This window comes from Zosterops lateralis, assembly GCF_965231275.1.
Source record: "Zosterops lateralis genome assembly, chromosome: Z".
Taxonomy (NCBI): Eukaryota; Metazoa; Chordata; class Aves; order Passeriformes; family Zosteropidae; genus Zosterops; species Zosterops lateralis.
This window is the reverse complement of record NC_139800.1, coordinates 75,591,649-75,605,325: the sequence shown is the minus strand read 5'-3', so window position 1 is coordinate 75,605,325 and position 13,677 is coordinate 75,591,649. Positions and strand designations below refer to the sequence as shown.

Genomic DNA, 13,677 nt, shown 5'->3' with positions numbered 1-13,677 from the left:
GAAGAGCTTGTGTGTAGTAATTTCCTGTCCCCCAGCTTCCTGACAGCTTCTTAATTTGTGACTATTCAAATACATTTAATTGTTGGCACTGAAACCTTACTTATTATAATCCAGTTTCCTGTTTGGAAGTATCACCAGTTCTCTGACAAACTGAATTTGGGGAGGAAAGTAGAATAAAATTACAAACATGCTTGTATTTGTCTGTTCTCCACACATACAACCCCCAAGACAGTTATGTTAAGCTGTTAAGCACCCCAGTGGTTATAACAAAATTATCTTGCTTTTTAAACAGGTGTTGGGAAGATGGAGAAAACTTTGAATAGAATTCATCCAGTTTCTGATCCAGAAGCAACCTATTTTCTACAGGTGTCATGGGAAAAGGATTTAGGCACTGGCTTTGGTTTACTTCTTAGTGATTGTCAGTGTGCCTGGACTGGGACAGGTAATGGAAAGAGAAATACATTAATTTAAATTATTACTGCTCTCAATTGCTCCTTTAAAAACATTTTCTAAACTGTGACCTACAGCTTCTATGGAAATTTCTTTGGCACTTTGTCCCCATGTGGTGGTGGAGGTGGGATTCATGATCTTCTGGGATGTGGCCAGGGGACTTTGAAATCTGGAGTCAAAGTTAAAACTAATTTGTTAAGCACATGGATATGCAATGTTTTGTTCTTTCTCAAGAATGTATAATTTCTTGGAGTGATGCTGAAGTAACACTTCAGCAGAAGTGTCTTCTCCAGATTCTTGAACAAATGTGTATGCAAGTTCCATTTGCAAATTGGAGCCCATGAAGCCTTTAATTGCAGATGTTTTTAAAGTGTTTTTATGAAATTTTAATAGCCAAAGGTATCTGTATTCCATACTGAAGTGAATTTTTGGGAATGAAAATGGACCATAAACTATCAGTAGGAAAAACTTGGCCTGTGGGAGTTTTTTTCCCTCTCTGAAACCTCAGTAAGAGGATGGGTCTTTGCATATGTGCATGCTTCTCTCATTCATACCCAGTGAAAAAAAGTTAGATTTTTGTGTTCCTTGAGAAACGTCAAATACTTGATCAAAAGCCCTTCTCTCAGTAGCAAAAAAAGTTAAGAGGGGGGAGAGAATTAGGTATTTTCAGCAAATTGTAGGCACAACCATTTTCTGGACTCTTTTTCTGAATTATAAGAAGTATCTGTGTAGTTCCTTTCTTCCTTCATTTTCCCTGCCCAGTGGATGTTGTTTCTCTTCAGTTCCTACATAAGGCAAGCTCTCATATAGGACTGAGATTAGACAAGTGTAGATTAAAATCAACACATAAATTAAATCTGCTCTTCCATATTCCTTTTAACATTTCAAACGCTCCATCGATAAGGAGTTCCTGCACAAAGCAAATACATATGTTCCAATCCTGATTCCTGGTTGTGAAAGGTTTTTCTTTCTTGGTTTGACAATTAGTAAAGTCCAGTTATTTTGAAAATAACAAAAAAGGATGTTAACACTGAGAAATACTGTTTTTTCTGTTTGAAGGATCTTCTTGTTCTTAGGCAACTTCAAAATCCCCATCAGAAAAAGATGATTCTTATTTTTCCAAATGAAGGCTGTGCCAATGTAGCTGGGAGTGTATAGAAAAAAATAGGTAGACACAGTTCTCATTATGTTGAGTTCCTGCATGTGGTAAAATTTGGGTAATGATTTCCCAAAACAGAGGAGCAGTGAAAGCAGATGACCTCACTCCATTAAAAAGGAAAGAAGGAAACCCACGACTGTTCAGCCATGAGCATTGGGTACTTATCCAAAGGAGAGTTTGTTTTTTTTTTTTTCTGTTCTTGAAGAATCTGATCCCTTTCTAAGAAATTCTTATTGAATTTCTAGTCCCTTGAATAATTTCATTGGGGGTTGATGTTCTTGTTCACGAGGTTTTCTTACTGCACTGATTGATGTTTTCATTCAACAAAACAGGTTTTGGTCACTTTCTAAAGTTATTACATCATTTTTGAGACTGCTTCCATTTTAAATTCAAAACCTGGAGGGAGGGAAAGCAACAGTCAGAATATTCTTGCTGTGGGAAATCCCTTTTGGGTTTCTCATGCTGTGGATTATTTTCCTTGGCAAGACCTACCAGGAAGAGAGTGAGAGTTGCTGATGGAGTTGTCTTTTATGGGTTTTGTATGTTTAATGTGATGATGAAATGTGTCAGGAGTCCTGTTTAAGGAGAGAGGGAAAACAGTGAGTGTTGGAGGGGAGGAGGAGCACACAAAAATGCAATGCAATCTTGTGTGTTACCTTGGTACTGGGTTAAAGAGCTACATCTATGAGGATTTATGCATATTACATTTCCCTAACGATTGATCAGTTCTGCTCGTTTTATATTATGAAGGAACATGCAGCATATACAGAGAAAAAAACCCAAACCCACAGCACTCTATTGCAGTATTTCAGTGTATTTCTTTTTATTAATTTCTTATGGTTATTAAAAGTTTATCTTCTTAGTATTAAAATCACTGTTCCAGACAAACACTTTCTTTGTAAATATTTCTAACTTACCTTTTTCTACCCCTCTTTGCCTCATGCTCCAAGGGATTCCACATTTCTCTCCGTACTGTTTTGGGTGACTTTAGGCAACTAAAATTGTGGATAAGAAATAATAAGTGATAAGGAAATAATCCATTTTCAGACAGAGAATAAAGGAGACAGAACTTCTGAAAAACACAGTATTCCTGCTACATTTCCACAAGTGGAAATGACACACCATTGTGTGTTCAAAGGAAAAATAATGTCCTATAATATAATATTTCATAGAATCACAGAATTACAGAATGCCTTGGGTTGTAAGGGACCTTAAAGGTCATCTAGTCAGTGTATGTCTATATATACATATATATACATATATATATATATTTTTTTTAAAGTTGTATCTATTAAAATTATATACATACATGGAGATATATAGTGTAAATATATGCATAAAATATGTTTACTGTTTATATATATCTCGTAAATATATATACATATCGTATTATATATATAAATGTACATTAATATATGCGTTATATGAATATTGATTATTTTGAATTATGTTAAATGTTCTGTACTTTGGGTGATAGCAGACCATGAGTTAAAAACAGAGCCATGGGGAAGAGCTTGTGTGTAGTAATTTCTTGTCCCTCAGCTTCCTGAAGTTTCTTAATTTGAGACTATTCAAATAATTTTAATTCTAAATTAATTAATTAAAAAACATATAATGCATGCAATTGTTCACACAGATGAATATTTATTCCTTGCATGTCTCTTTCCGACAGTGTCTGAAGCAGACATTTCTAGGGAGGCTGCTGACATAGAAATGGACAGAGAAAAATATGTGGAGGAGCTGAGGAAAGCACTGATAGCTCAAGAAGAGTCAGCTGGCAGATACAACTTCGTGATTTCAAGAGATGAGCAGAATAAGACCTGTCACTTTTCCTATGAAAGGAACCTGAAAGATGGCTCTGTAAGTAGATAAATGTTCAATTTAACTGTTAAATGATGAGAATGAAATACATTTTTGTATTTTATTATGGTCTTTAAAATCAGACAGACTTGTGATACTCATTCCAGATTGAGTGAGTGTTGTGAGCTCTTGCATGGGTCAAGCTAGAAAAAAAATGAGTGGTTTGGGATGGATGCTGCCCTTTTCAAATTGTACCCTCCAGTGCACTTCTGTGTTCCTTGTTTCTTCATCCTCTCTCTGTACTACTCACCTAAATTAGAAAAAAAAAATCAGGCAAGATTATTTTCAAATGCTAAAACAGAGTTTTTTAAATTAGCTTTTCTACTACTTCAGATATTTTGTAAGCTAAGGCTGAAATTGTTGCATTAAATTGCAAATGGAAAAGCTTGCTTGGCTACAAAGGGAAGGACCCTCTTACAACAGGAAAGAAACCAGTATAATCTGTATCTACAGACACTTCTGGATATTTCAGGTTGTGCTTTGTTGCGTTAAAACTTTTCTGAGGAAGAAGCTAACTTAAGGCGAATCTCACAGTTGGTACTTTTATTTTTTTTTTTAATTCTTTTACATGCCTTTTTCCTTGTGCAGTTTAGGAAATTTCAGCCCAGTTTGGCTTTTGAGAAGCCAGAAGTTAGGGTGTTTAAATCTCCCAGTTGCATTATGATTATTTCTATTAATTTACCCAAGGCCATCTTGACCCTAAGCCTTGTGAGCTGTTTGATTGTTCACAAAGATGTTGCAAGTTTAGGACCAAACTGTACTCAGAAATTAGGAGCACTATCTAAGAATATTTTTTTTGTTGTTATTTTTGTTTCTGCTCTATGTCACACATTCTAAATACAGGCCAGATTAAATACATGCTGTATTTTTATTAAATGAAAACATCTATGTGTTTGTGGGGTCACCTAATACATGTTTCCATCAATTAAAGCTTATGAGAAATTTAATTTGTATTAAAACAACTTTGAAGTCAATTTGGGAAAATAATAATCTGGCCAAAGAAACTGAAAATACAAAGGACCTTGATTCCTATGCATGCTTTAAACTTTGGATGTTGAAAGAATCTTTTTAGATAAGATAGGATTTCTTGGGTGAAAATGCACTTTTTTTTTTCTCCTTCTGTACTAAGCTAATGCCTACAAATAAAATTGCCAAAGCAATTATATAGAATTAAATAACAGAATTAGGTATTAGAAATAGCTTTCAGGTGTGTAATAGAATATGTTTCAAATGTTTTGCAAACTCTGTGTGGAAGTATTTGTGACCTCTCTCAGCATCACATTAGGAAATTAATCTTCCTGGGCCCTACATCCAGAGGGCTGAAATTCAGCTAAATGCAAATTTAGCGCAGAGGAAGCCTAGAGAAACTACTCTGCAGCTTAAACATGACTTAAATTTAGTGTTTATCTCTTATCAGTTTAATTATTAACAGTTTTTAGTAAAAAAAATGAAAGAATTTCTGAAATGCATTGTTACACTTTGAGCTATAAAATGCTTATCAATTTATGTAAGTAAAAATGATTGCAAAATCTTTTCATGAAATTGGTACATGGTGCCTGAGAGTAAATTTTTTAGTCTTAGATAATCAATAATATGCCTTGCCTTATTTTTTAGAAATATATGCATGCTTATATACACAAATTTGGTTATTTTCATTATTTTTATTGGGAGCTGCCTAGAACATGATGCTGATCACCAGCAGTCACCTGTGCCCAGTAATTTCCAGAGCTGAGCTCTGTCATAGTCCTCCATCCCATGTGGGACTAGTGACTGGAAAATCTTTGAGCTAGATACTGATTTATTGTTTTCATGGCTGTGGCAAACTGTGGTATTTGAAATAGTTTTACCTTCTCTGCAGCATCTTGCTAAAGCTCTGCTTCCATAAAGTCTAATTATGTGCCAAAGTCTAATTATGTGTTGGGTGGTCTGCAGGAGTGCAAATGAAAATAGTGGGGAGATGTTAAACAAAGGAAAACACAGGGATATTATTGGGAAATGCTTTCTGATATAGAAATTTTTTTACTGCCCACGTGTTTTCTGGAGGAAGTGGTGGCAGCCCCATTGTGTCCCTTGCTTTGAAAAGGACTGGAAAGAAAAACATCATAATTATCTCCATTGCCAGTGTAGTAGATTTGATGACTTAACAAGGTGTTTGATTCACTTGTTGTTCAGTTAATGAACAAATAGGTTCCTTCCATGAACACCTGATGTCTAGGTGTTTGAAGGGATGTGTTTACACCTACTCCTGCACTGCTTTGATGGAATGAAACCAAACCTGTGTCTTCATACAATTTAAAAAGTGTTTATAATTGTCAGTGTATAATAATGATGTGTATGTAAGGTTTATGTAATGGATGAGTGCTGATGGTTTGGATTTTGAATGGATGGAAAACTTCCCCAGTTCATAAAGAATTCCAGTCTGATTTAGAGGGAGCACAGTGTGGTTTGTTTTGTAGTGCTCTGATTGCCTGTAATGCTTAGAAGTAACAGAATAAGAAAAATAATCTAACTAAAGGCATGTTCATAAGAGTTTTAGTACTTATTTATCTTGAAATGATTGGTTGGGAGAGATAATGATGTCTGAGCTTTAGAAACACTGGTTCTGGCTGTGCCTTAGGGTGTTCAGGTGAGCCTAAGGAGTTGTGCCTTTAAAAATCCTGACGCGTTTGGTGAAAATCCCGATGGGTTCGGTGAAAATCCCAGTATGTTTTTGTGAGAATTCCAACGCATTTGGTGAAAATCCCAGCATGTTTGTGATTTACCTCCCTCAGGACAGGTGGCTGTGCCTTTGGGAGCCGTGTCTGGGGTGCCTGGGGTGTCAGGAAGGACCCTGGAATAACAATGTCTGTGTAGCACAGTGGGAATTGTGTGCGGATCCAGCTGCAGCCCCGGACGGGCCACACACACGGAGACCCCGGCGAGGGGCCGGGGAGGCTGGTCCAGCTCAACTGCTGCCACCTAAACAAACACCAGCCACAGAGGCAGTGATTTAGTGCTTGATCTAAGTAGGTGACCACTGGGAAGTAAATCTTTCCAAGTGCTTCAGCGAGTCACTCCACATATAATAAATAATGGAAATCCGGCAAGCTCTTTCTTTCTTTTTTCCCCCCCTTTTTTTTTTCCTGGGGCTGGCAATTAAATAGACTAAATAGCCTTTGATAAACAATTATTTGAGTGCTAGCAGTCTCTTTTTTTACAGTAATGTGACAGGCTCTGGGTTTCTTTTTTTTTTTTTTTCCCTTGCCTTTTGCTTAAGTTTGTAAACAGGGAGGGTAATAGCTTAACAAATTCCACCTTAGATGCAGCACTGTTGCTAATTAGGATGATGGAAGAGATGCTGTTATTTGTCTCCCCGATTTCCTGTGGCTGCTTTTCCCTGGTCTGGGCTGTAAGTTCATTATAAGTTTACTAAAAGTTAAAAAAAAAAAGCTGGGGAATCTTGTGCTAACCGAAACTTTTCACAGCATACTAAATGAGAGAAGTGTAGTTGGTAGAGCTCATTGTGCTGTCCAAACTACGTTGGTTCAAGGTCTGAATAGTTATTTTTCTCCAAACCACTGAGGATGTGTTGTTTGGTTAGCAAAGGTCACTGAGAGTTCAGGTTGTTTCCCAGGCAATTCCACCGGCTGAGGAGAGAGGAAGATGAAATGATTAATCCTTAGGTCAGTGTGAAAGTAATGACTCTCCTATCACTTATATAATTTAATGTCTGTGTACTTCAGGACCTGAAAGTGGACACTTGAATGGGTTTCTTGGAAGCCCATTTTAGAAATAGCTGGCTTCTAATGTGCCTTACGTAGTAGTAGGAACATTAAGTGTTATCTTGTAAGTAATCTCAGAATTCTGAGTGCCACATGATTTTCCCCATCTCACCTTGGGTGTACCTTCAGGTATTTCATGTACACTGGAAATGCAGTGCATCACTTCTGTAGCCTTGAGGTAAGAAAAATCATTTCTGAAAGAATGATTCCCTACCATATTACTAGGTGTACAATACACCTACAAGGTGTAGGTATACAAGGTATGACAGAAGTCCTGGTGAATTAAATGATTAAGCTCTGCTATTTCCCCTAACTATTAGATTATGTATTTGATTGCTGCTTCTGATAAGCAGTAATTTGGAAAAATTAATTTAAAATACTGGTAATTTAAACTTTTAAAACTGGTATTGTTGTAAAAGGATGAATCAAACACTGTGATGAATAAATTGTCTTCATTTTTTTCTCAACCTGCTAGGATCTGTGTATTTCACTGGACCTATCCAGTTGGACAAAAACAGTAGTTTAATTGCTTTAAGGCCTACTGCAAATTATACTATAAGGGGCATCTTCTTATTTCTTGAGTACAACAGGAGTCTGAATATATTTCAAGTATTGTAAAGTATTCATGAAATAACAGATTCGGAATTGTGCAAGGAAAACTTTCAGTTATCCTTTCTCTCCCTTAGTATTATTATGTTGTTTCCCCTCCTTTCCTCTCAATTCTTTCAGATTTTCCCTTTCTGGAATACCTGCTGTGCATTTCAAATCCCTTTGTGGACATCAAGACTTGCTTTCATTTGCAGAACAGAGTACAAATGCTTTCCTTTTAGAGGGAACAAATCTTTAAATCATGGTATATTGACAAGCTTTAGTTTCCCAAACACAAATTACAGAGGACAGTAGGTGCTCTGGAAAAGAGATTACTGTGTGTGGGCTCTAAACCTTCACTGCAAGACCTCAGTCCTGTATTTTCTGTGCAGATGAACAGCAGCCAGAGCCTGAAAACCAATGAGAATCTCACCAGTGGTTTCTCTTCAGAAACTCACAGCTCTGGAAGAACCATTCGTCTTTCTACCTGCAAAGGCATAGGAGAGCTCTCAAACTCATGTTAACTCTTAGGTTCACTCAAATAGCACCTTTTCCAGTATAAAATATTGGATGGATAGGTTTAAACCTTCAGAGCAGCTTCAACACCTCTGTTACTTCTGCTGCAGTTACAGAAAATGTCTTGAAATGTAAGAAGAGGACAAATTCAAGATGTCCTGTATTTTTTAGAAAGTGACAAATGCGGGAATGTTGCAGGATGACGGGATGGAGAAATAAGAGAGCTGCAGATTTTGCACTGGGGAGAGTGTTACACTTCCTGTTGATTTCTTTCCTTAAACTGCAGTGACTTAAAATACACACATCTTTGGTTTTCCACTGTGAAGTCAATCTGTATTAGTACACATAAAAATGAAACTTCCTTTGAATAGTGAAGACAAGTCCCTAATTTCTGTGTCCAGAGAGCAGAGCAAGATCAGCTCTTTTTCTGACTGAAAAGCACTACCATGAGTTTGCTGGTTCCCTAAAAACCCTGTGAGATGTTGTGCCTGCCCATAGGATTTGACAGAATGCTAATTACTGCCTGTTACATGTCACTATGTGGAATGAGTGTTTTTTATCACGAGGACAAAGCTTAAGGGTCTTTAAGTTTTACAGTTTGAAGCCAAATTGGGCATGTATTTGGGATTGGTGAGTAAAATATTTAATTAGAATTGTTCTGAAATATTTTAGTCACACTGGAAAATTCTTTGGCAGGTAAGTTTTCTTCATCCAAATCTTGAATGTGGTTCTCTTGCAAAAATATGTTTCCCAGAAAGGCAGGTACAGCACACAATTTCAAGAGTAGGTTTCTGGGTAGTATCATTCCAGGAAAAAGCTCTTTCATAGACGTTTATTAGTTTCATTATCTTTTCTTCTTGTTCCTCTCAGGTACCTCTGCAAATAATACCTGACATTTCATTTAAAATTAGATGTCAACTGCTTTGTTGGGTACAATGTGTAACTGTTTGTTTTTTTTTTTTCTTACTTTTGGAACCCAAATCTTAGTCTTTCTACATTTGTTTTTCTCAGACAAGTCTTAAGCTTTAGGTTTTTTTAAAAGTTTGAAGTTTTTTGTTCTGTTCATAAAAGCACATTGTTTTTTCAGTGTGTGAATAATACCTGTAGGTTAACACAAATTTTTAACAGAGCATTGTCGATACTCTTAGGGGCTGCAGAGGTGCCAAAACCTGGAACTTGGAAGCAGTCAGGGTTTTTTTTTTTTTTTGTATTAGTTCTTTGCTTATTTTATTGGTGGCTGTACATCTTGCAAAACAATGGGTGATTTATTTCCATTAATTCACACTGCAGTTGTGTTTCATACCTGTTTAATTCCATCTGGAATGAAGATTCATTGTTCTATATAGTTGATCCATCCCAGGAACATCACAGGGATGAATTTTGCTATTTATTTGGAATAAACTTTAGTCTACTTTTTCAGTCTATCCTGAGTCTGTATTCTTCTCCTCTCAGCTGAATCACTCACAGGAAAAATAAAAAAAAAAATTGAAAAGGATTTATCTAATGTAGCTTTTAGAGACTAACTTGAGCTACTGATTAGCAGGTTCTGATTTAGGCGAGAGGGCTAAGCCTGAGGTGGCGTGGGGAAGATGCATATTTCAAGGAAAAAAGTGAGCTTGCCTAGCCTTTACAAGCACTGTTTTATTTGCAATTTTGGTGAGGGTTTTTTTGCTAATAATTGAAAACAGAAGAATTTACTGTCATCTTTAGCTTCCCTGGGATCACAAAGGAGTTAAAACTGTAGTCTTGTGACCTGCTGTGATATTCTAAATCAGCCGTTCACTAATGCAGTTTTGGTTTTGCCAGTGTTACTGACTTGGTGTACTGAAATACATTAAGCAATGTAGTTTCCATCTCATTAAGAACTAGTGAGACATTGCCTAAGACATGGGTTGAAACTGAGGAATTCAAATAAGAATTGCATTAGTGTATATAGTATTTTTTTTTGTTGTTTTATATGCACTGATTTGTATTCAAGGAAACTAACATTTCTGAGACCACCTGAAGGTTTTGTTAGTTGTGATGTGGGGCAAACCCCCATGTTTTCTTTGACTGTAAATAACTGAATATGAGTTGTCTCTTGTTCAGGAGATCAGAGAAATAATCAGCCTGCTCTTATGTGTGTGTGCTAGCTGGAAAAGCCCGTAAACTGCATAACTAAGATGTTTTGTTCCCAAAAATCCTTACAGGCCGTGGGTGAATCACTAAAGATGTTTGGGGAATGGATTTTAATAGGGTCCTTATGTGCACGTATGGTAATAAGTCCTGTGCTAACCAGTGGAAGGAGGGCTGTTACTTGTATTAGTTACCTGACATCATTATAGTTAACCAGTTCTTATTTCAGTGATGTAATCTGGGGAAAAAACCAGCATGACTGCAAAAAGGACATGCTTTCTCTGGAAAAGAACATTCAGGTACCAGTCCTTTAATTTTTCCTTTTTGAATGTGGTCCTTGAGAGGTTTTTTAAATCAGTTTTTCTAAAACAACTATTTTCCCTGTTGAATGCCAAGATGTAAACTTATGCAGTATTCACCACAGGATAAGATTGACCTTATCTGTTATCACTAAGGGTCTTGATTTGTGGGAAATAATCAGGGCAGATAAAATGTTAAGAGAATAAGGGTAGTATTTTTTGGATCAGGGTCTAGTAAAAACTCTGCATTCCCCCACTTGAAAGACCCAAACGCAAGATGAAAGATGCCAGATAGTTAACTCATTTTGGGTTTAACTTCTGTGGGATAGGCTAATACCTGAAACCTAGAGTGTGACACCTATTTACACAGCTTTATTGCTAACTGCTTTTCAGCCTGGGAGTGGGGAACTGCTGCCTTTGCCCCTCGTGGCCGAGCTGTGTGTTTTATCTCACTTTTGTCAGGCAGGGCTTGCAGAACACGAGTGCAGCGGTTCCTCCCTGGGGCTCTGCCAGGGCTGCATGTGCTCATCAAACATTGTTTAGTCACTGCAGCATGTTTATGCCATCTGCAAATGCATGTGGCTCCCCTTCCTGAACAATGCTCTTTAATCAAGACCACTATTGTGGAGAGGCTAGCAGGAGCAGTATACATAATCAGCAGGATGCCAAAATTAGAGTTACACGTGCATTCTGCCTAACCCCACCACGTCAGCTTGGGGTAATAAGCTTCCAGAGGGTGCCACTTCTCTGGAATTAGTACTTCTGTGTATATTATTCAGCGTCCAAGTTGTTTAAAGAGGTTTGTGGTAATAATAACAAATCAAGAGTTGTCATGGAGAATTGTTAAGCCTATAGGAATTGCCTGCTATCTTTTATTTGTTAGGACACTCCATTTTCCAGGTCTGTCTAAACAGAAATATCCACTAAACCATTTCACATCTGTTGTGCTCCTTTCTTCCTATTACAAAAATGTGAGCTTTTTATTCCACGTATTTTTCTGAGCAATTTCTTCATTGTGTTAAAGCTCCCCTAACTTTTTTCTGGTTCTTTTTGCTGGTTACTAAAAGAGCTCTTACAGAATGCAGAAATGTTTGAGATGGTGTTAATTCCCCTGGTAAGAGCCAGAAGGTGAAGTGTGCCCGGCAGTGTTCTGAGAATGTGTGTGTTCAGAGATGATAGTCATGATATTTGAATGATTTACATATGTATCATATGTGCATAATTCATAAATATATACTCAATTTTATCTCTTCCATTTCTTGCAGAATAATAGAATAATTAGGACTGATAGGGACCTTAAAGACAACTTCTGTTAACTTCTAAGTTTTTAATGGCAATTATTGAGTGTTTTGCTTTCACAATAACTTGTCTTCTATTTACAGCTTAATGTTTTGTTGTGGGTTTGCTTGTGGTTTCTTTATCCTGTGAAAGTCAGTAGTGCAGTAGGAGGAAATGTCTCTTTTCTGACTGTGCTGCAGTGATAAAGGTGAGCTAGTTAATCCCAGTATCCCTAGAGCTGCTGAGACAGCCACCCTGGACCTTTCTCCCTTTTCAAACCAATTTTTTTTTTGAAAAGACTTTTCTATTTTAAATTCAGTCTTTAAATTGCTATTCTTAATTGCAGTTTTAAGGCTATAGGCTAGATTTGGACAAAATCTGTCTTAACTCAGAGTTTATCATACTGGTCCTTCAGGAGTGTTAGAGTTTCCTTGTCAAAAAAGAGAAGCTTAAAACTGAGTCAGTGATGTGTCTGTCTGCCTTTCATAGGTTAAAATTTCATGACACCATCATTTTGTAGTGAAGGCTCCCTGTGTGATTGCACAGCTAATTCAGAGGTCAACAAAATTCTGCTACTGCTTTTTGTTAAACTTACCACATCTGATATACTGGGTTTTGATTCATCAAAACTGGGTGCAGTCAAATGTTTCTCAGTTGTCTGCCAGTCTCAGTTTTTAGTCAATTAATTTTTTTTTTCTCTGTTACTTTTACCTGGAGAAACTCTTGTATTTCATGGTGTGTGAGTGACTCTGCAGGTTGTGCTCAATGACAGTTACAAAACTGGGTATTTTATGTACTTGAGCATGGAAAATGATGTCATTCAACAAATGGCAGCTACTTTAATTAAAAAAGAAATTAAAGAAAGTCCCTAGATGTCAGGTCACATGCTTTAGGAAAATAACATTGATTCCATGACACAGGAGTGTTTTCCTTTCAGCTGCAACTTTAAACCTGATCCAGACCATGACATTGGAAAGAAATATATTTCCATATGGTGAAAGAAATGTAGTCATATTGGTTGAAAAATTCATGTGGTTTTCTCCATAAAGCTGTTAATGCTTCAGTAGTCTGGTGGGTGACATAAACCCTCTGTGCCTTATTGTTTTAGTGTCTTTGAAGAGAAAATGGCAATCAAGGGACAGTGGTCTTTATCTTTATCATAGGTACTCCTTTTAACAACAGAGATGAAATGTTACTTACTGGTATATGATGGAAACCCCAGGTGTTCCAGGCTATACTGAGCTCTCTGTAGCCTTAGATCAGGGTGGTGTGCATTGATTTGAGAAGGAGATCTGTATTTTGCTCAAAAGCTAAAGCAGCAGCTAAGGAAAAAATATTCTGAAATCAGTTGTTGAACGTTGCATATGCTGTGGGAAATGTAGGGGAAATTGTTGGAAAGCATTTTTTTTTCCTGTTTCTTAGAATTCAGAAAAGTAAATGTATGGTGTAGGGGTAACATTTATGTGGTGTCAGTCTGTGATGGATGCTTGAATCCATCATGAGTGTTGTGTAATTATTGTTTTCCGAGTACTGTGTGACAAGATGGGAAACTATTTGTTCTTAAACCTTTTGGGTAGTGTTCAAAAAGTGCTTATAGCTGATAAATAGCTTAGGTTGGCTGCTGCTAACACCCAAGCTACAGACTTCTGGT

General features: G+C 36.9%; 1 protein-coding gene across 4 annotated transcripts in view; it reads left to right on the top strand.

Annotated features, from left to right (window-relative positions):
• The window catches only part of XRCC4 (X-ray repair cross complementing 4), a 139,763-nt gene that overhangs the window by 12,692 nt on the left and 113,394 nt on the right, over positions 1-13,677 (top strand). For all 4 annotated transcript variants that reach the window (XM_083883272.1, XM_083883274.1, XM_083883275.1 and 1 more), the window contains 2 exons: positions 293-442; positions 3,282-3,469. In XM_083883272.1, coding sequence (XP_083739398.1) covers positions 293-442; positions 3,282-3,469 — 338 coding nt within the window. The remainder of the gene's footprint in view (positions 1-292; positions 443-3,281; positions 3,470-13,677) is intronic.